Raw genomic sequence first — 25455 nt, 5'->3', positions numbered from 1 at the left:
TCTCAGGGAGTAATAAGTAGTGTGACTTTATTACTTTTAAAAAAAGTAATAAGTAATAAGTGTCAAAGTAATATTTTGCCAACACTGGTAACCAGCAGTTAGCTCAGTGTGATGAGTGGCTGTGCTTGTGATCCACAGGTCCAGGGTTCAAATCCCACATTAGTCATGTGGCTCTGTGACACTTTGCCTTGCACACTGACTTTCAGAAGGACAACTTTAAAGCAGCACAGAAATTCCCCATGATTGTGTGCCTCAGTGGCCCAACGGGTAAGTCAAATGTTATCCGTAGTATACCTAGTAGAAGTATGAAGTATACCTATACCACAGACAGTGGATAATTGATATCCATAGATCACCGACACTGTCCATATCCATATCCTAGTAGAAGTATGCCGGCCACATACTCCTAGTAGGATGCTGAGTAGGTAGGAGTGTGTGCAGTTAAGAGCCCTGGTGGATAAATCAGATAATATCCATAGACTACCTAGTAGAAGTCTGCCGGTTCAAACCCAACATAGGATGGTGCTGATTAAAATCACCATCACCTAGAGTAGGTATGACTGTGTGCCGTTAAGTGGCCCAACATAGGATGGTGCTGATTAAAATCACCATCACCTAGAGTAGGTATGACTGTGTGCCGTTAAGTGGCCCGGTGGATAAATCAGATAATATCCATAGAATACTTAGTGGGATGACAGGAGGAGATTAGGTGAGGGGGGGGGGGGTCAGGCAGGAGGAGAGTAGGCAAGTGGACCCCAGGCAGGAGGAGAGCAGTCGAGGGGGGGTCAGGCAGGAGGAGAGCAGGCGAGGGGGGGTCATGCAGGAGGAGAGTAGGTGAGGTTGCCCCAGGCAGGAGGAGAGTAGGTGAGGTGGCCCCAGGCAGGAGGAGAGTAGGCGAGGGGGCCCCACGCAGGAGGAGAGTTGGCGAGGGGGGGTCAGGCGGGAGGAGAGTAGGCGAGGGGTGGTCAGGCAGGAGGAGAGTAGGCAAGGGGGGGTCAGGCAGGAGGAGAGTACTGTAGGTGAGGTGGCCCCAGGCAGGAGGAGAGTAGGTGAGGTGGCCCCAGGCAGGAGGAGAGTAGGCGAGGGGGGGTCAGGCAGGAGGAGAGTAGTCGAGGTGGCCCCAGGCAGGAGGAGAGTAAAAAATCACTTTCACCTAGAAACTCCATTCACACTTTTTATTATTGTGGGCTCGCCACAGCGAGCACACACTAGTTACTCTCAGTTTATATTTATTCCAATTTCCGCCCTTTTTTCGGTTTCTTACTACTTCCACATACTTTATGCTAGAAATTTAGTTCAAACTTCAAACTGTTCAGCTCTTTGCAGTTATTATTGCTTCAATTAGAATTTTTACAAAGTTTTATACTTTTTATACTTTTTAACTTTTTAACTTTTTTTTACATTCTTTATAATGAGAGTCGATGGAAGAAAGGTCCCATTTTTCACAGTTAACTTTTTTGAGCTCTTATTACTCCGTCATACTTTCACTTTGAAACTTTATTCAAACTTTATAATGTTCATCTATCTTTGAACTTTCATTGGTAAATTGTTATACTTTTTAAAATATTTAACTTTATTTATAGTTTTTTCCTCCTATTGACAATGTATGGGATTTATCTCTAAATCAACCTCACTTTTGCAGCTTCATTACTCTGGCATACTTTGTCGTAGAAACGTGATTTAAACTTTAGAAAGCTCACACGACTCTGGACCTTTTCGTGGTTCAAACCGTATTCGAATACGTTAAACGTTTTTTCCGAAATCGCAGTTCAATCGCAGGCCGTTTCGCCTAATTAGTGCCAACTTAGAGTGCGGGGCTTCTTTGATTAGAGTGTGGGAACAGAAAATCTTTCCTTGAAATTTTACCAAACAAATTGTCGTCCCGGCCAAAATATTCATTTTACACGCATGTTCTTTGGTCATTTTGTAGCCACACATGTCCTCTTTCACACAATGTGACCACCAAAGCACAGAGACATACAGAATGTGAACTACGGCCTTTTAAGTGACACAAATACAGTCAAGCTGCTCATTGACCTCCATTGTATAATTCTTACGAGGAAATTATCGCGATGACAATTCTTAACTCGCTCTTATAACCACATTTTCGATCGTACCAACACCACAATCGCACATGGTGTACCTCAATATCTCAGGCCACTCACAGCGAAAAAAAAATATTTGCATTCGACTTTTACTTTTTGCGATAGAGCAATTTGTTCGGGCATAGTTTCCCCCCATTCAGGACCATTGTAAAATACCAGACCTTCAAGTTCATAGTGCGCCACTCCCAGTCATAGTGCTGGCAGTCTTTTACACTTCCACAGCTGAGACATATAAGGGCTTAATTACAGGGCTGAAATTAAAGTTACAAGATCTCAATGAGTTGCTCTGCGATACCTTGTGGGCTTGTAGGTCTGCTATTGTGCAATTGGATGGCCTTTACACAGCTCTTGCAAGAGCATGCACGCACACACCCACGCACGCACACACACACCCTGTCTTCCTATTGGCTGGCCTTTACACAGCTCTCGCAAGCGCACGCACTCACGCACGCACGCACGCACGCACGCATGCACACACGCACACACGTTTATAAAAAAAATACTTTCATAAAAATTAAAATTAAAAATTAAAAAAAATTAAATAAATTGAAAAAAATGAAAAAAATGAAAAAAGAATGAAAAAATTGGAAAAGAAATTAAAAAAAAAAAAAATTAAAAACATTAAAAAATTAAAAACTCAAACTTTTCTTTTTAAACTTAAAAAGAAAAAACTTTTAATAAAGAACTTAATATTATTATTTTTTTACATTTAAAGAAAAATCTTAGACCATTATCAATAATCATTGTGTTTATGCTTTTAAAGATAGGCCTTTATGCTATTTGAACCTTCTTTTTACATGTAAAAGTATGCTATTTCTGTTAAGCTCATGAATGCTTTTATATGTATACTCCATTGGATTGACTCTTTTTTTTCTTTTTCTTTTTTACCTTTTCTTAATTCATCAAGAATACATTGTAAAGCATTATTCATACATTACAAATCATTAGTAGACAGTAATACTTTACTTACTTTATTCTGCCCCTTTTTGGGCATCGTACTATAAAATATAAAAAAATATAAATACTACTAGCCTAACCCTCTCACCTAGTCTCCTCCTGCATTTGAACTCACCATCTCCCAATCATGTGGCAGAGTTCTAACACACTGAGCCACTGGCTAAAGACAATTCACACTGCTTTTGTGTTTGTTTTGTTCTTCTGTAAATCGATTTTGAAAGTAAAGACTTGAGTGTGGTTTGAACTCACCATCTCCCGATCATGTGGCAGCGTTCTAACACACTGAGCCACTGGCTCCAGACTATTGGCACTGCTTTTTTGTTTGTTTGCTTGTAAGTGACACTTCCAGAATGTATTTTTCAATGTATTGTTAGTTCTTAAACATAAACTCATACAGCTTTTCCCCGAGTGAGATCAGCCTTGGAGTCATACGGTTTTCTGTACCTCATTTCAACTGCCGAAACCCGGGATCGAACCAGGGACATTTAGATCTTCGGTCCAACGCTCTCCCAACTAAGCTATTACGGCTTGCAAGTGTCACATCCAGAATGTATTTTTACATTGACTGTTACTTGTTACTTCTTAAACAAATGAACTGATACAGTTTTCCCCCAGTGAGATCAGCCTGTGAGCCATACGGTTTTCTGTACCTCAGTTCACCTGCCGAAACCCGGGATCGAACTAGGGACATTTAGATCTTCAGTCTAACGCTCTCCCAACTGAGCTATTTCGGCTTGCAAGGGTCACATCCAGAATGTATTTTTACATTGACTGTTACTTGTTACTTCTTAAACAAATGAAATGATACAGTTTTTCCCGGAGTGAGATTGGCCTGGGATTCATATGGTTTTCTGTTCCTCATTTCACCTGCCGAAACCCTGGATCGAACCAGGGACATTTAGATCTTCAGTCTAACGCTCTCCCAACTGAGCTATTTCGGCTTGCAAGTGTCACATCCAGAATGTATTTTTACATTGACTGTTACTTGTTACTTCTTAAACAAATGAAATGATACCGTTTTTCCCGCAGTGAGATTGGCCTGGGATTCATATGGTTTTCTGTTCCTCATTTCACCTGCCGAAACCCGGGATCGAACCAGGGACATTTAGATCTTCAGTCTAACGCTCTCCCAACTGAGCTATTTCGACTTGCAAGTGTCACATCCAGAATGTATTTTAACATTGACTGTTACTTGTTAAACAAATGAACTCATACAGCTTTTCCCCCAGTGAGATCGGCCTGGGAGTCATACGGTTTTCTGTACCTCAGTTCACCTGCCGAAACCCGGGATCGAACCAGGGACGTTTAGATCTTCAGTCTAACTCTCTCCCAACTGAGCTATTTCGGCTTGCAAGTGTCACATCCAGGATGTATTTTTACATTGACTGTTACTTGTTACTTCTTAAACAAATTAACTTATACAGTTTTCCCCCAGTGAGATCAGCCTGTGAGCCATACAGTTTTCTGTACCTCAGTTCACCTGCCGAAACCCTGGATCGAACCAGGGACATTTAGATCTTCAGTCTAACGCTCTCCCAACTGAGCTATTTCGGCTTGCAAGTGTCACATCCAGAATGTATTTTTACATTGACTGTTACTTGTTACTTCTTAAACAAATGAGATGATACCGTTTTTCCCGCAGTGAGATTGGCCTGGGATTCATATGGTTTTCTGTTCCTCATTTCACCTGTCGAAACCCGGGATCGAACCAGGGACATTTAGATCTTCAGTCTAACGATCTTCCAACTGAGCTATTTCGGCTTGCAAGTGTCACATCCAGAATATATTTTAACATTGACTGTTACTTGTTAAACAAATAAACTCATACAGCTTTTCCCCCAGTGAGATCGGCATGGGAGTCATACAGTTTTCTGTACCTCATTTCACCTGCCAAAAACCTGGATTGAACGAGGGACATTTAGATATTCAGTGTAACGCTCTCCCAACTAAGCTATTTCGGCTTGCAAGTGTCACATCCAGGATGTATTTTTACATTGACTGTTACTTGTTACTTCTTAAACAAATTAACTTATACAGTTTTCCCCCAGTGAGATCAGCCTGTGAGCCATACAGTTTTCTGTAGCTCAGTTCACCTTCCGAAACCCTGGATCGAACCAGGGACATTTAGATCTTCAGTCTAACGCTCTCCCAACTGAGCTATTTCGGCTTGCAAGTGTCACATCCAGAATGTATTTTTACATTGACTGTTACTTGTTACTTCTTAAACAAATGAACTGATACAGTTTTTCCCCCAGTGAGATCAGCCTGTGAGCCATACGGTTTTCTTTACCTCAGTTCACCTGCCAAAACGCGGGATCGAACCAGGGACATGTAGATCTTCAGTCTAACGCTCTCGCAACTAAGCTATTTCGGCTTGCAAGTGTCACATCCAGGATGTATTTTTACATTGACTGTTACTTGTTACTTCTTAAACAAATTAACTTATACAGTTTTCCCCCAGTGAGATCAGCCTGTGAGCCATACAGTTTTCTGTAGCTCAGTTAGCCTGCCGAAACCCTGGATCGAACCAGGGACATTTAGATCTTCAGTCTAACGCTCTCCCAACTGAGCTATTTCGGCTTGCAAGTGTCACATCCAGAATGTATTTTTACATTGACTGTTACTTGTTACTTCTTAAACAAATGAAATGATACAGTTTTTCCCGCAGTGAGATTGGCCCGGGATTCATATGGTTTTCTGTTCCTCATTTCACCTGCCGAAACCCTGGATCGAACCAGGGCCATTTAGATCTTCAGTCTAACGCTCTCCCAACTGAGCTATTTCGGCTTGCAAGTGTCACATCCAGAATGTATTTTTACATTGACTGTTACTTGTTACTTCTTAAACAAATGAAATGATACCGTTTTTCCCGCAGTGAGATTGGCCTGGGATTCATATGGTTTTCTGTTCCTCATTTCACCTGTCGAAACCCGGGATCGAACCAGGGACATTTAGATCTTCAGTCTAACGATCTTCCAACTGAGCTATTTCGGCTTGCAAGTGTCACATCCAGAATGTATTTTAACATTGACTGTTACTTGTTAAACAAATAAACTCATACAGCTTTTCCCCCAGTGAGATCGGCATGGCAGTCATACAGTTTTCTGTACCTCATTTCACCTGCCAAAACCCTGGATTGAACGAGGGACATTTAGATCTTCAGTGTAACGCTCTCCCAAATGAGCTATTTCGGCTTGCAAGTGTCACATTCAGAATGTATTTTAACATTGACTGTTACTTGTTACTTCTTAAACAAATGAACTGATATAGTTTTTCCCCCAGTGAGATCAGCCTGTGAGCCATACGGTTTTCTGTACCTCAGTTCACCTGCCGAAACCCGGGATCGAACCAGGGACATTTAGATCTTCAGTCTAACGCTCTCCCAACTGAGCTATTTCGGCTTGCAAGTGTCACATCCAGAATGTATTTTAACATTGACTGTTACTTGTTAAACAAATAAACTCATACAGCTTTTCCCCCAGTGAGATCGGCCTGTGAGCCATACGGTCTTCTGTACCTCAGTTCACCTGCCGAAACGCGGGATCGAAACAGGGACATTTAGATCTTCAGTCTAACGCTCTCCCAACTAAGCTATTTCGGCTTGCAAGTCTCACATCCAGAATGTATTTTTACATTGACTGTTACTTGTTAAACAAATGAACTTATACAGTTTTCCCCAGTGAGATCAGCCTGTGAGCCATACGTTTTTCTGTTCCTCAGTTCACCTGCCGAAACCCGGGATCGAACCAGTGACATTTAGATCTTCAGTCTAACTCTCTCCCAACTGAGATATTTCGGCTTGCAAGTGTCACATCCAGAATGTATTTTAACATTGACTGTTACTTGTTAAACAAATAAACTGATACAGCTTTTCCCCCAGTGAGATCAGCCTGTGAGCCATACGGTTTTCTGTACCTCAGTTAACCTGCCGAAACCCGGGATCGAACCAGGGACATTCAGATCTTCAGTCTAACGCTCTCCCAACTGAGCTATTTCGGCTTGCAAGTGCCACATCCAGAATGTATTTTAACTAATGCTGGGCCGTTATCGGCGTTAACGTGCTGCGTTAACGCGAGAATATTATCGCGCGTCAAATAAATTATCGCCATTAATCTATTCTCAAAGTTGGGTCTAAGAGCTGGGTCTGCATTGACTGCATAAAGCAAGCAAACTAGGAATTTCACTTTGATAGTTTTATCTGGCGGACGCCGGAATTACTCTGTGGGAGGGAGAAGTCCTAACCTAACAGGGACAAGGTGAAATAAATTACTCTGAGAGCGGGGCGGTAACAAATCCTAACCTAACCGGACACGGGTGAAATTAATGAACAGTGCGGCGTGCCACATCAAACGTCAGCATGCAGGACTCTGTGAACCCAGGTTTGCTTCAGGGGAAATTTCTTTACAAGAAGCTTCCCAATGGAAACCTCGACAAGAACAAGGTGGTTTGCACCCTGTGCAAAGCAGAAATGGCTTACTGTAGGAGTTCTTCAAGTCTGAAGTATCACCTAACGCACAAGCATCCCTTTGCGTTGGTTGATGATAGCGAAGCTGCCGGCGGGCCAAGCACTAATATGGCTCCGGGGAAAAGTGTTCGTCAAACTACAATGTTTGAGTGCAACCGTGGCAAGCCCGTCAGCCCAACTCTATCAGCCAAGCTAACTAACCTCCTAGCTCAATGGATTGCCATCAACTGCCGGCCTATCAGTGTGGTTGAAGATGATGGGCTCGAGCTTCTTCTCCAGGCGGCCACAGGCGACCCATCTTACAAACTACCTGCGAGACGAACTATCACAAGGAGAATCCATGACCAGTACGCCGCAGAGAAAGCTGCGAAAGATGAAAAGTTGGCCGGGGCGGCGTGTGTAGCACTGACTGGGGACCATTGGACATCTGTCAAAAACGACAACTACCTTGGCGTTACTGTACACCTCATCGATGTCAGCTGGGAACTTCACTCGTTCGCCTTAGGTACGTTATGTAATTTAAATTAATTTACCACGGTGAAGTTGGTCTCGGGCTGGATACCCAGCCATCCTGGCTGAATATCCAACCTGAAACCAACCCCACCGCGGCATGTAATATTGCTAATTCAGCCTAACATTTACACAGCTTTAGCTAACGTTATCAGGGATCGATTGATTTATTTTACCACCAGCCAACATTATACGTTTGCTAGCTAGCCCCAACAACGCCAGCCTGCTAATTGTAAGTCTCCTATTAATAGCAAACTTATTCTGATCTACTTTGTCTCTCCTATAACGTCAGGTGTGATTAAAACGGAGGAGCGCCACTTTGCAGAAGCTTGTGCCAGACAGTTTCTCGACGTCGCTAATCAGTGGGGCATAGCTGAAAAAATCACCACCATTGGAACCGACAGCGCTCCCAACATGATAGCAGCAGGGAGAATATTACCATTTGAGCACTTGCCCTGCGTTGCTCATCTTGTACAGAGGGCCGTTGTAATGTCACTTCGGGATGGTGGTTTTGATGGTGTACTGGCCAAGTGTCGAAAAGTGGTCGGACATTTCAAACACAGTCCGGCTAACTCAGACGAGCTGAATGCCCAGCAAGCATCCCTTGAACAAGACCAGGAGTCACTCGTGCAAGACGTTCCAACACGCTGGAATTCAACCCTAGCGATGATCACACGTTTGAGGCGCAACAGAGACGCAGTGCACGCAACGCTGGCTCAGCAGACCCACAAGCTGGCCCTCCCAACACATGCTGAATATGAGAAGTTGGCAAAGCTGGAGAAACTGCTGGAGCCATGCAAGTAAGTGTGTGTTGTGCTGTGCTCTATGTGTGTGTGTGTGTGTGTGTGTACACTGCTGTGTGTGTGTGTGTGTGCACACTGCTCTGTGTGTGTGTGTGTGTGTGGCTGTGTGTGTGCACAGTGCACACTGCTCTGTGTGTGTGTGTGTGTGTGTGTGTGTGTGTGTGTGTGTGTGTGTGTGTGTGTGTGTGTGTGTGTGTGTGTGTGTGTGTGTGTGTGTGTGGCTTGCTGTGCTGTGCTGTGTTTGGGGCTGTGCTGTCTGTGTATGGCTGTGCTGTTTGTTTGGGGCTGTGCTGTCTGTGTGTGGCCGTGCTGTGTTTGGGGCTGTGATGTCTGTGTGTGTGTGTGTACTGTCTGTGTGCTATGCTCTGTGTGTGTGTGTGTGTGCGCGTGTGTCCTGCTGTGACATTGTGGCGTCGTTTTTGGTGTCAATTCACCCCTCTTAATGTGTGTGTGTGTGTGTGTGTGTGTGTAGGTACGTCACTGAGCTCCTTGGTGGGGAAAAGTATGTCTCCTGCTCTGTCGTTTTACCTGCCCTGTGTCATCTCCTGCGAGCAATGAAGATCTCTGATGATGATCCTGCCTACATTGTGCGCTTCAAGACTGCCTTCATCAAAGACCTCAACCAGCGGAGGGAGAAAACAAACCTGGAATGGCTGAAGGTATGTGACACGTACTGACCAGAAGATAACTGTATTGGCTGACCATTATAGACCGTTAAGCCAGAAGATTGATAAATGGATAGATGAATGAGTCATGAAGAAATATGGAGGATTTTGAAAGTTACATTTTCTTCCATCAATCTTTATTTTATTTTTCATCAAAAGGTGGCCACTGCTCTGGACCCACGCTTCAAAGATCTCAAATGCCTGCCCAGAGCAGAGAGGGAGCCAGTGTGGGGAAAGCTGAGTGACTTGGTGAGGGCAGAAGAACCTGCTCTGCAGCCGCCCAGGGAGGAGAACCCTGAGCCACCTCAAAAGAAGACAGCCCTACTACTGATGGGATCAGTCAGAAGACGAGATACCAGTAGTAGACAATGTTGTAGAGAGGTACAAGGTAGAGCCCAGTGCCAGTTTAGATCAGTGTCCACTGAAGTGGTGGTCAGAGCACACTGCTGTTTATGGTAAGATGGCCCACATTGCCCAGAAGTACTTGGGGACTCCTGCCACAACTGTCCCATGCGAGAGACTGTTCTCTTTAGCAGGCCACATTGTACAGAAAAAAAGATCTAGTTTGTCACCAGACAATGTGAACAAGCTGGTGTGTCTGAGTGACTGGTGGAAGAAGGAGAGGTAGAGGTTGGACTCAAATCATGTACAGTAGGAGAGGGAATAGGAAACCCCAGTACCGATGGAGGTACAGTAGGAGAGGGAATAGGAAACCCCAGTACTGATGAGGTACAGTAGGAGAGGGAATAGGAAGCCCCAGGGTTGGGATTGGGACGCCCCACACTGGAGGTGAGTGACTGGTGGAAGAGGTAGAGGTTGGACTCAAGTCATGTCACAAAGCTACTGACTGTAAACAGTTCTTCATCACCTCTAGGTTTACAGTTTAATTAATGTCATATCCCAGAAAAGGGGGTTGTTCTTGCACCCACTGTTCCAAATTGCCTGTATGGTAACGTGTTTATGGTTATTCGTGTTTAACTGAATAAACAATGTATAACACACGTACATCGTATTGAACATTATTATATTTTCATTACCAATTATGATAGGGCTCCTGGTCTAATGGGCCACGTGGCCCGTTCAAGGATTTACTTCTGGTCATTATTTAGGTAGCGCACACATATTTTCAATGCCTTCGGCAGAGTTCAAATGAGCCATTTTAATCTAGATTAATCTAGATTAACTCCAGAATTGCAGTGAGATTAATCTAGATTAAAAAAATTAATCTATGCCCACCACTAATTTTAACATTGACTGTTACTTGTTAAACAAATAAACTCATACAGCTTTTCCCCCAGTGAGATCGGCCTGGGAGTCATACGGTTTTCTGTACCTCATTTCACCTGCCGAAACCCTGGATCGAACCAGGGCCATTTAGATCTTCAGTCTAACGCTCTCCCAACTGAGCTATTTCGGCTTGCAAGTGTCACATCCAGAATGTATTTTTACATTGACTGTTACTTGTTACTTCTTAACACTAGCAAGGCTGAAAAAAAATCACTCCTACTCAGTCTGACTATATCGGCCCATTCGACCGCTCTCCCCCTTTATCCCCCCACCCCCGCACCACTCGTTCACACCTCTTCAGCTGGAGACGTCATTGTTGCCTACACGCACTCACTTTTATTTTTTATTTTCTTCCCTCTCTTATGAATACATTATTATACACCCAATGAAAATGTACACTTCACGGATTATATAGGCCATTTGGAATTAGAACAATCGGTAGAACATTGGCCGAGAATAGCACAATAGCACATTAATTATTGCCTAAATGTACGGACTTTTCTGAAAATGGTTAATCTGCAAGCTGCCCGACATTTCAACTTGATATGTTTCGTAGAGAGGGCATACACAAGCCAGAATTCCGTAGTTTACATGGTATTTTGTAATACTGTTGGTCAAAGTATAGTTGGGCAGGCTAAATATAATAGTAGGCTATAAGCCCGTTTTCAGCTAAATGCGGAAATGTCCAGGCTAAAAAACTTATCGAACGGGAGTCATGTTAATATTTATTTACTCGTCATTGTCATGTTCACTCCAAATAAGCAAGTATTATGTAATAAATAAATTAATTTCGTGGCTTTTTGTTCTCTTTTCTCCAGGCGCATACCCGCATCGAGATGAGCTCTGCGACAGCCGTGCTGTGCTGTTTTCAATTAAATTACTTGCAGTATAATATTAATAAATACTACATCCTATATACATTGCTTGTCTGTCTAATCATTCAAATGTTTTTCTATATGCATATTGCATAGTTTATGTAAGCCTGAATTAAAGTCTGATTACTGAGGCTTTTTCCCCGTCTCTCTCACAAACAACGAAGCCTATAAATATTGTCACCTTTATGCCTCAAAAGAACCCCCGGACATGCAAGTTCGTTTGATATTGTTTAATTCGATAACGATAGCGAATGAAAGCAAGATTCCTAAGGAATATGGAGATTTTTACATTTAATGAAACGGTTGAGAAATGAGAGAACCATGAGTGTTTATAGGCTAGATAGAAATATAGCCTATAGTGCATGCATGTATATGCACTGTTGCACTTGCACACATGTAGTAGCCTACACACGCTCTTTATTTGTTTCTATTGAAAAACACCAGTAAAATAACGTTTATTATATTTTATTTCATTCAAGTTGAGTTGAGTTGAATGCGTGCTGCGTAATGCTGTGGCCCTGATGGTATGGTCTTCGCTGAGTTCGCTCGTAGCATTTTATTGAAGAAGACTTGAATCGGGTGTGATACAGCATATGAAAGCAAATTTCCCACGGATTATGGAGATGTTTTTATTTATTTTTAAGGTTGAGAAATGAAAGAATTATGGCCGTTTCTAATCTCAAGATTTTAACAAAGAAAAGGCAAAACTAGGCTGCCATGTCTCATGCACATACATTCCTGCTGTTGTCACCACGCGGTAAATAATGAATAGCAAAAAGGGAAAAGATGTGAGGGGAAATGGGGTGGGGGGGGGGGATTCAGGTTTTACAGGTTTTTTACGAATTGCAGCCATCCGTAGGTGCCACACATCAGGGGTTGGGGGGGTTGGGCAGGCGCACACTGACACACGGATAGCTGCAATTCGAAACTGTCGAGAGAACCATGAGTGTTTATAGGCTAATATCAACGTTTTTTTATGAAAGACAAACGGACTGTGAACTTGAAGAGCTCGATCACCATCCCGACACGGAATAAATACTATAAGAAATATAGCCTAGTGCACAGCAAAAATTGGAGAGTTAAAATTCCAGGGTTAAACATTGCAGAGTTGATTTCAACTCCCAAAGTGTCATTTTAACACCTTCAGATTTAAACTCCTGGGAATGCGATTATTTGGGTTGTTTTTCTCTGCTGCTGCTTGCCGAGTAGAGACGGGCAATTAGAGGTGTCTTCTGGCCCTTGTGAGATTTCCCAGTCACTGAGGCCGTGCCCACGTATACATTGGCAGGTCTGAAAGGTTTCATTTCTGAAATGCTTTGGTTTAGTAGTTCCCTTTCAGCCCAGGTCCGTTTCAGCGTAGAATGTACGGATGGAAAGGGAAGTGTCTTTGGCAGAGCGAAGGCAAATTCCTTCCATTTGCGTGTATTCTCCCTCGCCGTGCACAGGGAACCTGGGTCATATCCATTATGTTCTCCTGTATGCGCAGTGCATATTCACCAGTTACAAATATGGATATAGGAATTAAATAAGGGTAGATGCTACAAGTTACACATGTTTCCCCCGCACTCACGGCTATGAACATGTCACACATACAGACTAAAAATAAAATGAAATAAAACTCATAGAGGAAGCCTGGGAAAAGAAGACAGATGCGACGAAATCCACCACGTGGTTGTCATTTCATTTGTCACTCATCTAGTTAATTACGAGAAGCTCCATAGAGTGCAGTTGACACAGAGGCAGTGCCATATGTGTGACAATGTGGGGGGCTGGGTGATGAGATGATGCCAATGCATTGACAGAGAGGGCGTGGTGACAACAGCATGCAGGATGCATAATTCTCAACTTCTCAATATTTGCCTATATTTTACAGAACATAACTTAACATTAACACTTCCCTTTCCATCCGTACATTCTACGCTGAAACGGACCTGGGCTGAAAGGGAACTACTAAACCAAAGCATTTCAGAAATGAAACCTTTCAGACCTGCCAATGTATACGTGGGCACGGCCTCAGTGACTGGGAAATCTCACAAGGGCCAGAAGACACCTCTAATTGCCCGTCTCTACTCGGCAAGCAGCAGCAGAGAAAAACAACCCAAATAATCGCATTCCCAGGAGTTTAAATCTGAAGGTGTTAAAATGACACTTTGGGAGTTGAAATCAACTCTGCAATGTTTAACCCTGGAATTTTAACTCTCCAATTTTTGCTGTGCACTAGGCTATATTTCTTATAGTATTTATTCCGTGTCGGGATGGTGATCGAGCTCTTCAAGTTCACAGTCCGTTTGTCTTTCATAAAAAAACGTTGATATTAGCCTATAAACACTCATGGTTCTCTCGACAGTTTCGAATTGCAGCTATCCGTGTGTCAGTGTGCGCCTGCCCAACCCCCCCAACCCCTGATGTGTGGCACCTACGGATGGCTGCAATTCGTAAAAAACCTGTAAAACCTGAATCCCCCCCCCCCACCCCATTTCCCCTCACATCTTTTCCCTTTTTGCTATTCATTATTTACCGCGTGGTGACAACAGCAGGAATGTATGTGCATGAGACATGGCAGCCTAGTTTTGCCTTTTCTTTGTTAAAATCTTGAGATTAGAAACGGCCATAATTCTTTCATTTCTCAACCTTAAAAATAAATAAAAACATCTCCATAATCCGTGGGAAATTTGCTTTCATATGCTGTATCACACCCGATTCAAGTCTTCTTCAATAAAATGCTACGAGCGAACTCAGCGAAGACCATACCATCGGGGCCACAGCATTACGCAGCACGCATTCAACTCAACTCAACTTGAATGAAATAAAATATAATAAACGTTATTTTACTGGTGTTTTTCAATAGAAACAAATAAAGAGCGTGTGTAGGCTACTACATGTGTGCAAGTGCAACAGTGCATATACATGCATGCACTATAGGCTATATTTCTATCTAGCCTATAAACACTCATGGTTCTCTCATTTCTCAACCGTTTCATTAAATGTAAAAATCTCCATATTCCTTAGGAATCTTGCTTTCATTCGCTATTGTTATCGAATTAAACAATATCAAACGAACTTGCATGTCCGGGGGTTCTTTTGAGGCATAAAGGTGACAATATTTATAGGCTTTGTTGTTTGTGAGAGAGACGGGGAAAAAGCCTCAGTAATCAGACTTTAATTCAGGCTTACATAAACTACATAAACCCCTTCATCACCTCCATCATCAACACCTCAGTAACCTCAGGCTGCGTCCCATCTGCCCTCAAGTCAGCCAGAGTAACACCACTCCTCAAAAAACCAACCCTTGACCCTTCAGATGTCAAGAACTACAGACCGGTATCACTCCTTTCATTTATTTCTAAAACCATTGAACGTGTCGTCTCCAAACAGCTCTCTCTCCATCTCTCACAGAACAACCTGCTGGATCCCAACCAGTCCGGATTCAAGAAGGCCCACTCCACAGAAACTGCCCTGCTGGCAGTCACAGAAGCACTACATGCTGCCCAAGCTGCTTCCCACTCGGCAGTACTGATTCTCCTAGACCTATCAGCAGCATTTGACACAGTGAACCACCAGCTGCTCCTAGACACCCTAGCGGAGCTAGGCATCGGTGGAACGGCACTAAAGTGGTTCTCCTCCTACCTCACCGACCGGACCTACCAGGTTTCCTGGAAAGGTCTGTTATCATCCCCCCGAACCCTCCAAACTGGGGTCCCACAGGGATCTGTACTTGGTCCCCTCCTTTTCTCACTGTACACTAAATCCCTTGGCACGATCATCTCTGCCCACAATATATCCTATCACTGCTACGCCGATGACACACAACTGTTCCTATCCTTCCCCCCCTCTACCACTCAGGTGGAAGAGCGCATCACTGCATGCCTGGCTGACATCTCACAGTGGATGTCCTCCAACCATCTCAAGCTGAACCCAGACAAGACTGAGCTTCTCTTCTTCCCAGCTAAGTCCTGCCCTATGCGGGAGCTAACTATTTCCGTAGACAACGCCCTGGTAACGTCTGTCCCAACAGCCAGGAATCTTGGTGTTGTCCTGGACAGTCAGCTCTCGTTCAAACCTCACATCACAGCTGTCACTCGATCCTGTAGGTTCACACTCTATAACATACGACGAATTAGACCGTTCCTCACCCAGGAATCAGCCCAGCTCCTAATCCAGACAACAGTCTTATCAAAACTCGACTACTGTAACTCCCTCCTTACTGGCCTACCAGCATGTGCACTTAAGCCTCTCCAGCTGATCCAAAATGCAGCAGCTCGCTTGGTCTTCAACCAGCCAAAATTCTCACATGTCTCCCCCCTGCTCCGCTCCCTCCACTGGCTCCCGGTCGCTGCCCGCACAGAATACAAAACTCTGATGCTGGCATTCAAAGCAACCAAAGGTATGGCTCCCCCATATCTTACAAGTATGATTGAACCCTACAAACCCTCCCGCGCACTCAGATCAGCCAACGCAGGGAAGCTGGAAGTACCCTCACTAAAAACGCCGGGACAACGCTCCACACGTCCCAAACTCTTCTCCCTTCTGGCTCCAAAACTGTGGAATGCACTTCCCATTGCAGTCAGAACTGCAGCATCACTCCCAATCTTCCGCCGTAGCCTGAAAACCCACCTTTTCAGACTCCATCATGGCCCTTAGCACTTACCCTAAACCCTTAGATAGCATTTCTGTTGGATTATATAGCATTTGATACAGACTTATAGCATGTTATGTAGACAGCACTGTAATTGTATTGTATGTAGTCATAGCACGCCATAGTACACATATATAGCATAGTAGTAAAGATGTATAGTTTATATGTATAGTGTATGTATAGTTTCACTATATAAATATTCCACTGTTACTTTCTTAGCTTACGCATGTTTCATGATAAATGCTTTTTATGTGATGTATTCCCATGCTTTGTTCTTGCTTAAATGTAAGTCGCTCTGGATTAAGAGCGTCTGCTAAATGCCTAAATTGTAAATTGTAACTATGCAATATGCATATAGAAAAACATTTGAATGATTAGACAGACAAGCAATGTATATAGGATGTAGTATTTATTAATATTATACTGCAAGTAATTTAATTGAAAACAGCACAGCACGGCTGTCGCAGAGCTCATCTCGATGCGGGTATGCGCCTGGAGAAAAGAGAACAAAAAGCCACGAAATTAATTTATTTATTACATAATACTTGCTTATTTGGAGTGAACATGACAATGACGAGTAAATAAATATTAACATGACTCCCGTTCGATAAGTTTTTTAGCCTGGACATTTCCGCATTTAGCTGAAAATGGGCTTATAGCCTACTATTATATTTAGCCTGCCCAACTATACTTTGACCAACAGTATTACAAAATACCATGTAAACTACGGAATTCTGGCTTGTGTATGCCCTCTCTACGAAACATATCAAGTTGAAATGTCGGGCAGCTTGCAGATTAACCATTTTCAGAAAAGTCCGTACATTTAGGCAATAATTAATGTGCTATTGTGCTATTCTCGGCCAATGTTCTACCGATTGTTCTAATTCCAAATGGCCTATATAATCCGTGAAGTGTACATTTTCATTGGGTGTATAATAATGTATTCATAAGAGAGGGAAGAAAATAAAAAATAAAAGTGAGTGCGTGTAGGCAACAATGACGTCTCCAGCTGAAGAGGTGTGAACGAGTGGTGCGGGGGTGGGGGGATAAAGGGGGAGAGCGGTCGAATGGGCCGATATAGTCAGACTGAGTAAGAGATATATGCCTAAAATCATATTTAGAAAAAGTTTCAAATGGGGAAAAAAACAGAGATGATTTCAATCGAATATTTAGACAAAGTCATGCAAGGGGAACTTTCTCTGGACTCCATGGGCTGAGAAAATAAACATTGAAATCTCAAATTCGGTCAGAACGGCTGCTCAGCCTTCCTAGTGTTAAACAAATGAAATGATACCGTTTTTCCCGCAGTGAGATTGGCCTGGGATTCATATGGTTTTCTGTTCCTCATTTCACCTGCCGAAACCCGGGATCGAACCAGGGACATTTAGATCTTCAGTCTAACGCTCTCCCAACTGAGCTATTTCGGCTTGTAAGTGTCACATCCAGAATGTATTTTAACTTTGACTGTTACTTGTTAAACAAATAAACTCATACAGCTTTTCCCCCAGTGAGATCGGCAAGGGAGTCATACAGTTTTCTGTACCTCATTTCACCTGCCAAAACCCGGGATCAAACGAGGGACATTTAGATCTTCAGTCTAACGCTCTCGCAACTGAGCTATTTCGGCTTGCATGAGTCACATCCAGAATGTATTTTAACATTGACTGTTACTTGTTACATCTTAAACAAATGAACTGATACAGTTTTTCCTACAGTGAGATTGGCCTGGGAGTCATATGGTTTTCTGTACCTCATTTCACATGCCGAAACCCGGGATCGAACCAGGGACATTTAGATCTTCAGTCTAACGCTCTCCCAAATGAGCTATTTCGGCTTGCAAGTGTCACATCCAGAATGTATTTTAACATTGACTGTTACTTGTTAAACAAATAAACTCATCCAGCTTTTCCCCCAGTGAGATCGGCCTGGGAGTCATATGGTTTTCTGTACCTCATTTCACCTGCCAAAACCCTGGATTGAACGAGGGACATTTAGATCTTCAGTGTAACGCTCTCCAAACTGAGCTATTTCGGCTTGCATGTGTCACATCCAGAATGTATTTTAACATTGACTGTTACTTGTTACTTCTTAAACAAATGAACTTATACAGTTTTCCCCAGTGAGATCAGCCTGTGAGCCATACGGTTTTCTGTACCTCAGTTCACCTGCCGAAACCCGGGATCGAACCAGGGACATTTAGATCTTCAGTCTAACGCTCTCCCAACTGAGCTATTTCGGCTTGCAAGTTCCACATCCAGAATGTATTTTAACATTGACTGTTACTTGTTAAACAAATAAACTCATACAGCTTTTCCCCCAGTGAGATCAGCCTGGGAGTCATACGGTTTTCTGTACCTCATTTCACTTGCCGAAACCCGGGATCGAACCAGGGACGTTTAGATCTTCAGTCTAACTCTCTCCCAACTGAGCTATTTCGGCTTGCAAGTGTCACATTCAGAATGTATTTTAACATTGACTGTTACTTGTTACTTCTTAAACAAATGAACTGATACAGTCTTTCCCCCAGTGAGATCAGCCTGTGAGCCATATGGTTTTCTGTACCTCAGTTCACCTGCCGAAACGCGGGATGGAACCAGGGACATTTAGATCTTCAGTCTAACGCTCTCCCAACTAAGCTATTTCGGCTTGCAAGTGTCACATCCAGAATGTATTTTTACATTGACTGTTACTTGTTACTTCTTAAACAAATTAACTTATACAGTTTTCCCCCAGTGAGATCAGCCTGTGAGCCATACGGTTTTCTGTACCTCATTTCACTTGCCGAAACCCGGGATCGAACCAGGGACGTTTAGATCTTCAGTCTAACTCTCTCCCAACTGAGCTATTTCGGCTTGCAAGTGTCACATTCAGAATGTATTTTAACATTGACTGTTACTTGTTACTTCTTAAACAAATGAACTTATACAGTTTTCCCCCAGTGAGATCAGCCTGTGAGCCATACGGTTTTCTGTACCTCAGTTCACCTGCCGAAACGCGGGATCGAAACAGGGACATTTAGATCTTCAGTCTAACGCTCTCCCAAATAAGCTATTTCGGCTTACAAGTCTCACATCCAGAATGTATTTTTACATTGACTGTTACTTGTTAAACAAATGAACTTATACAGTTTTCCCCAGTGAGATCAGCCTGTGAGCCATACGGTCTTCTGTACCTCAGTTCACCTGCCGAAACCCGGGATCGAACCAGGGACATTTAGATCTTCAGTCTAACGCTCTCCCAACTGAGCTATTTCGGCTTGCAAGTGTCACATCCAGAATGTATTTTATCATTGACTGTTACTTGTTAAACAAATAAACTCATACAGCTTTTCCTCCAGTGAGATCGGCCTGGGAGTCATACGGTTTTCTGTACCTCATTTCACCTGCCGAAACCCGGGATCGAACCAGGGACATTTAGATCTTCAGTCTAACGCTCTCCCAACTGAGCTATTTCGGCTTGCAAGTGTCCAATCCAGAATGTATTTTTACATTGACTGTTACTTGTTACTTCTTAAACAAACGAACTGATATAGTTTTTCCCCCAGTGAGATCGGCCTGGGAGTCATACGGTTTTCTGTACCTCATTTCACCTGCCGAAACCCGAGATCGAATCAGGGACATTTAGATCTTCAGTCTAACACTGTACCAACTGAGCTATTTTGGCTTGCATGTGTCACATCCAGAATGTATTTTAACATTGACTGTTACTTGTTACTTCTTAAACAAATGAACTGACACAGTTTTTCCCGCAGTGAGATTGGCCTGGGAGTCATATGGTTTTCTGTTCCTCATTTCACCTGCCGAAACCGGGATCGAATCAGGGAAATTTAGATATTCAGTGTAACGCTCTCCCAACTGAGCTATTTCGGCTTGCATGTGTCACATCCAGAATGTATTTTTTACATTGACTGTTACTTGTTACTTCTTAAACAAATTAACTTATACAGTTTTCCCCCAGTGAGATCAGCCTGTGAGCCATATGGTTTTCTGTACCTCAGTTCACCTGCCGAAACCCGGGATCAAATCAGGGACATTTAGATCTTCAGTCTAACGCTCTCCCAACTGAGCTATTTCGGCTTGCAAGTGTCACATCCAGAATGTATTTTTACATTGACTGTTACTTGTTAAACAAATAAACTCATACAGCTTTTTCCCCAGTGTGATCGGCCTGGGAGTCATACGGTTTTCTGTACCTCATTTCACCTGCCGAAACCCGGGATCGAACCAGGGACATTTAGATCTTCAGTCTAACGCTCTCCCAACTGAGCTATTTCGGCTTGCAAGTGCCACATCCAGAATGTATTTTAACATTGACTGTTACTTGTTACATCTTAAACAAATTAACTGATACAGTTTTTCCCCCAGTGAGATTGGCCTGGGAGTCATATGGTTTTCTGTACCTCATTTCACATGCCGAAACCCGGGATCGAACCAGGGACATTTAGATATTTAGTCTAACGCTCTCCCAACTGAGCTATTTCGGCTTGCATGTGTCACATCCAGAATGTATTTTACATTGACTGTTACTTGTTACTTCTTAAACAAATGAACTTATACAGTTTTCCCCCAGTGAGATCAGCCTGTGAGCCATAAGGTTTTCTGTACCTCAGTTCACCTGCCGAAACACGGGATCGAAACAGGGACATTTAGATCTTCAGTCTAACGCTCTCCCAACTAAGCTATTTCGGCTTGCAAGTGTCACATCCAGAATGTATTTTTACATTGACTGTTACTTGTTACTACTTAAACAAATGAAATGATACAGTTTTTCCCCGAGTGAGATTGGCCTGGGAGTCATATGGTTTTCTGCTCCTCATTTCACCTGCCGAAACTCGGGATCAAACCAGGGACATTTAGATCTTCAGTCTAACGCTCTCCCAACTGAGCTATTTCGGCTTGCATGTGTCACATCCAGAATGTATTTTTACATTGACTGTTACTTGTTACTTCTTAAACAAATGAACTTATACAGTTTTCCCCCAGTGAGATCAGCCTGTGAGCCATACGGTTTTCTGTACCTCAGTTCACCTGCCGAAACGCGGGATCGAAACAGGGACATTTAGATCTTCAGTCTAACGCTCTCCCAACTAAGCTATTTCGGCTTGCAAGTCTCACATCCAGAATGTATTTTTACATTGACTGTTACTTGTTAAACAAATGAACTTATACAGTTTTCCCCAGTGAGATCAGCCTGTGAGCCATACGGTTTTCTGTACCTCAGTTCACCTGCCGAAACCCGGGATCGAACCAGGGACATTTAGATCTTCAGTCTAACGCTCTCCCAACTGAGCTATTTCGGCTTGCAAGTGTCACATCCAGAATGTATTTTATCATTGACTGTTACTTGTTAAACAAATAAACTCATACAGCTTTTCCTCCAGTGAGATCGGCCTGGGAGTCATACGGTTTTCTGTACCTCATTTCACCTGCCGAAACCCGGGATCGAACCAGGGACATTTAGATCTTCAGTCTAACGCTCTCCCAACTGAGGTATTTCGGCTTGCAAGTGTCACATCCAGAATGTATTTTTACATTGACTGTTACTTGTTACTTCTTAAACAAATGAAATGATACAGTTTTCCCCGCAGTGAGATTGGCCTGGGAGTCATATGGTTTTCTGTTCCTCATTTCACCTGCCGAAACCCGGGATCGAACCAGGGACATTTAGATCTTCAGTCTAACTCTCTCCCAACTGAGCTATTTCGGCTTGCAAGTGTCACATCCAGAATGCATTTTAACATTGACTGTTACTTGTTAAACAAATAAAATCATACAGCTTTTTCCCCAGTGTGATCGGCCTGGGAGTCATACGGTTTTCTGTACCTCATTTCACCTGCCGAAACCCGGGATCGAACCAGGGACATTTAGATCTTCAGTCTAACGCTCTCCCAACTGAGCTATTTCGGCTTGCATGAGCCACATCCAGAATGTATTTTAACATTGACTGTTACTTGTTACATCTTAAACAAATTAACTGATACAGTTTTTCCCCCAGTGAGATTGGCCTGGCAGTCATATGGTTTTCTGTACCTCATTTCACATGCCCAAACCCGGGATCGAACCAGGGACATTTAGATCTTTAGTCTAACGCTCTCCCAACTGAGCTATTTCGGCTTGCATGTGTCACATCCAGAATGTATTTTTACATTGACTGTTACTTGTTACTTCTTAAACAAATGAACTTGTACAGTTTCCCCCCAGTGAGATCAGCCTGTGAGCCATACGGTTTTCTGTACCTCAGTTCACCTGCCGAAACGCAGGATCGAAACAGGGACATTTAGATCTTCAGTCTAACGCTCTCCCAACTAAGCTATTTCGGCTTGCAAGTCTCACATCCAGAATGTATTTTTACATTGACTGTTACTTGTTAAGCAAATGTACTTATACAGTTTTCCCCAGTGAGATCAGCCTGTGAGCCATACGGTTTTCTGTACCTCAGTTCACCTGCCGAAACCCGGGATCGAACCAGGGACATTTAGATCTTCAGTCTAACGCTCTCCCAACTGAGCTATTTCGGCTTGCAAGTGTCACATCCAGAATGTATTTTAACATTGACTGTTACTTGTTAAACAAATAAACTCATACAGCTTTTCCTCCAGTGAGATCGGCCTGGGAGTCATACGGTTTTCTGTACCTCATTTCACCTGCCGAAACCCGGGATCGAACCAGGGACATTTAGATCTTCAGTCTAACGCTCTCCCAACTGAGCTATTTCGGCTTGCAAGTGTCACATCCAGAATGTATTTTTACATTGACTGTTACTTGTTACTTCTTAAACAAATGAAATGATACAGTTTTTCCCCGAGTGAGATCAGCCTGTGAGCCATACGGTTTTCTGTACCTCAGTTCAACTGCCGAAACGCGGGATCGAAACAGGGACATTTAGATCTTCAATCTAACGCTCTCCCAACTAAGCTATTTTGGCTTGCAAGTCTCACATCCAGAATGTATTTTTACATTGACTGTTACTTGTTAAACAAATGAACTTATACAGTTTTCCCCAGTGAGATCAGCCTGTGAGCCATATGGTTTTCTGTTCCTCATTTCACCTGCCGAAACCCAGGATCGAACCAGGGACATTTAGATCTTCAGTCTAACTCTCTCCCAACTGAGCTATTTCGGCTTGCAAGTGTCACATCCAGAATGGATTTTAACATTGACTGTTACTTGTTAAACAAATAAAATCATACAGCTTTTTCCCCAGTGTGATCGGCCTGGGAGTCATACGGTTTTCTGTACCTCATTTCACCTGCCGAAACCCGGGATCGAACCAGGGACATTTAGATCTTCAGTCTAACGCTCTCCCAACTGAGCTATTTCGGCTTGCATGAGCCACATCAAGAAAGTATTTTAACATTGACTGTTACTTGTTACATCTTAAACAAATTAACTGATACAGTTTTTCCCCCAGTGAGATTGGCCTGGCAGTCATATGGTTTTCTGTACCTCATTTCACATGCCGAAACCCGGGATCAAACCAGGGACATTTAAATCTTCAGTCTAACGCTCTCCCAACTGAGCTATTTCGGCTTGCAAGTGTCACATCCAGAATGTATTTTTACATTGACTGTTACTTGTTACTACTTAAACAAATGAAATGATACAGTTTTTCCCCGAGTGAGATTGGCCTGGGAGTCATATGGTTTTCTGCTCCTCATTTCACATGCCGAAACCCGGGATCGAACCAGGGACATTTAGATCTTCAGTCTAACGCTCTCCCAACTGAGCTATTTCGGCTTGCATGTGTCACATCCAGAATGTATTTTTACATTGACTGTTACTTGTTAAAAAAAATGAACTTATACAGTTTTCCCCCAGTGAGATCAGACTGTGAGCCATACGGTTTTCTGTACCTCAGTTCACCTGCCGAAACGCGGGATCGAAACAGGGACATTTAGATCTTCAGTCTAACGCTCTCCCAACTAAGCTATTTCGGCTTGCAAGTCTCACACCCAGAATGGATTTTTACATTGACTGTTACTTGTTAAACAAATTAACTTATACAGTTTTCCCCAGTGAGATCAGCCTGTGAGCCATACGGTTTTCTGTACCTCAGTTCACCTGCCGAAACCCGGGATCGAACCAGGGACATTTAGATCTTCAGTCTAACGCTCTCCCAACTGAGCTATTTCGGCTTGCAAGTGTCACATCCATAATGTATTTTAACATTGACTGTTACTTGTTACTTCTTAAACAAATGAACTTATACAGTTTTCCCCCAGTGAGATCAGCCTGTGAGCCATACGGTTTTCTGTACCTCAGTTCACCTGCCGAAACGCGGGATCGAAACAGGGACATTTAGATCTTCAGTCTAACGCTCTCCCAACTAAGCTATTTCGGCTTGCAAGTCTCACATCCAGAATGTATTTTTACATTGACTGTTACTTGTTAAACAAATGAACTTATACAGTTTTCCCCAGTGAGATCAGCCTGTGAGCCATACGGTTTTCTGTACCTCAGTTCACCTGCCGAAACCCGGGATCGAACCAGGGACATTTAGATCTTCAGTCTAACGCTCTCCCAACTGAGCTATTTCGGCTTGCAAGTGTCACATCCAGAATGTATTTTAATATTGACTGTTACTTGTTAAACAAATAAACTCATACAGCTTTTCCTCCAGTGAGATCGGCCTGGGAGTCATACGGTTTTCTGTACCTCATTTCACCTGCCGAAACCCGGGATCGAACCAGGGACATTTAGATCTTCAGTCTAACGCTCTCCCAACTGAGCTATTTCGGCTTGCAAGTGTCACATCCAGAATGTATTTTTACATTGACTGTTACTTGTTACTTCTTAAACAAATGAAATGATACAGTTTTCCCGGCAGTGAGATTGGCCTGGGAGTCATATGGTTTTCTGTTCCTCATTTCACCTGCCGAAACCCGGGTTCGAACCAGGGACATTTAGATCTTCAGTCTAACTCTCTCCCAACTGAGCTATTTCGGCTTGCAAGTGTCACATCCAGAATGGATTTTAACATTGACTGTTACTTGTTAAACAAATAAAATCATACAGCTTTTTCCCCAGTGTGATCGGCCTGGGAGTCATACGGTTTTCTGTACCTCATTTAACCTGCCGAAACCCGGGATCGAACCAGGGACATTTAGATCTTCAGTCTAACGCTCTCCCAACTGAGCTATTTCGGCTTGCATG

At 43.1% G+C, this 25455-nt stretch overlaps 1 protein-coding gene across 1 annotated transcript; it reads left to right on the top strand.

The window, feature by feature from the left end:
• Positions 1-7635: 7635 nt before the first annotated feature.
• LOC310874552 (E3 SUMO-protein ligase ZBED1-like) lies at positions 7636-13552 on the top strand (the record flags this gene model as incomplete). The annotated part of the gene is made up of 5 exons (XM_083787410.1): positions 7636-8032; positions 8330-8837; positions 9313-9499; positions 9665-9844; positions 13541-13552. The coding sequence occupies 5 exons, from the start codon at positions 7636-7638 to the stop codon at positions 13550-13552; spliced, it is 1284 nt and encodes a 427-aa protein (XP_083643536.1).
• Positions 13553-25455: the final 11903 nt, after the last annotated feature.

Source organism: Protomyctophum parallelum (assembly GCF_964188405.1).
Source record: "Protomyctophum parallelum genome assembly, chromosome: 17".
Lineage (NCBI taxonomy): Eukaryota > Metazoa > Chordata > Actinopteri > Myctophiformes > Myctophidae > Protomyctophum > Protomyctophum parallelum.
This window is presented reverse-complemented; position numbering and strand designations above follow the sequence as displayed.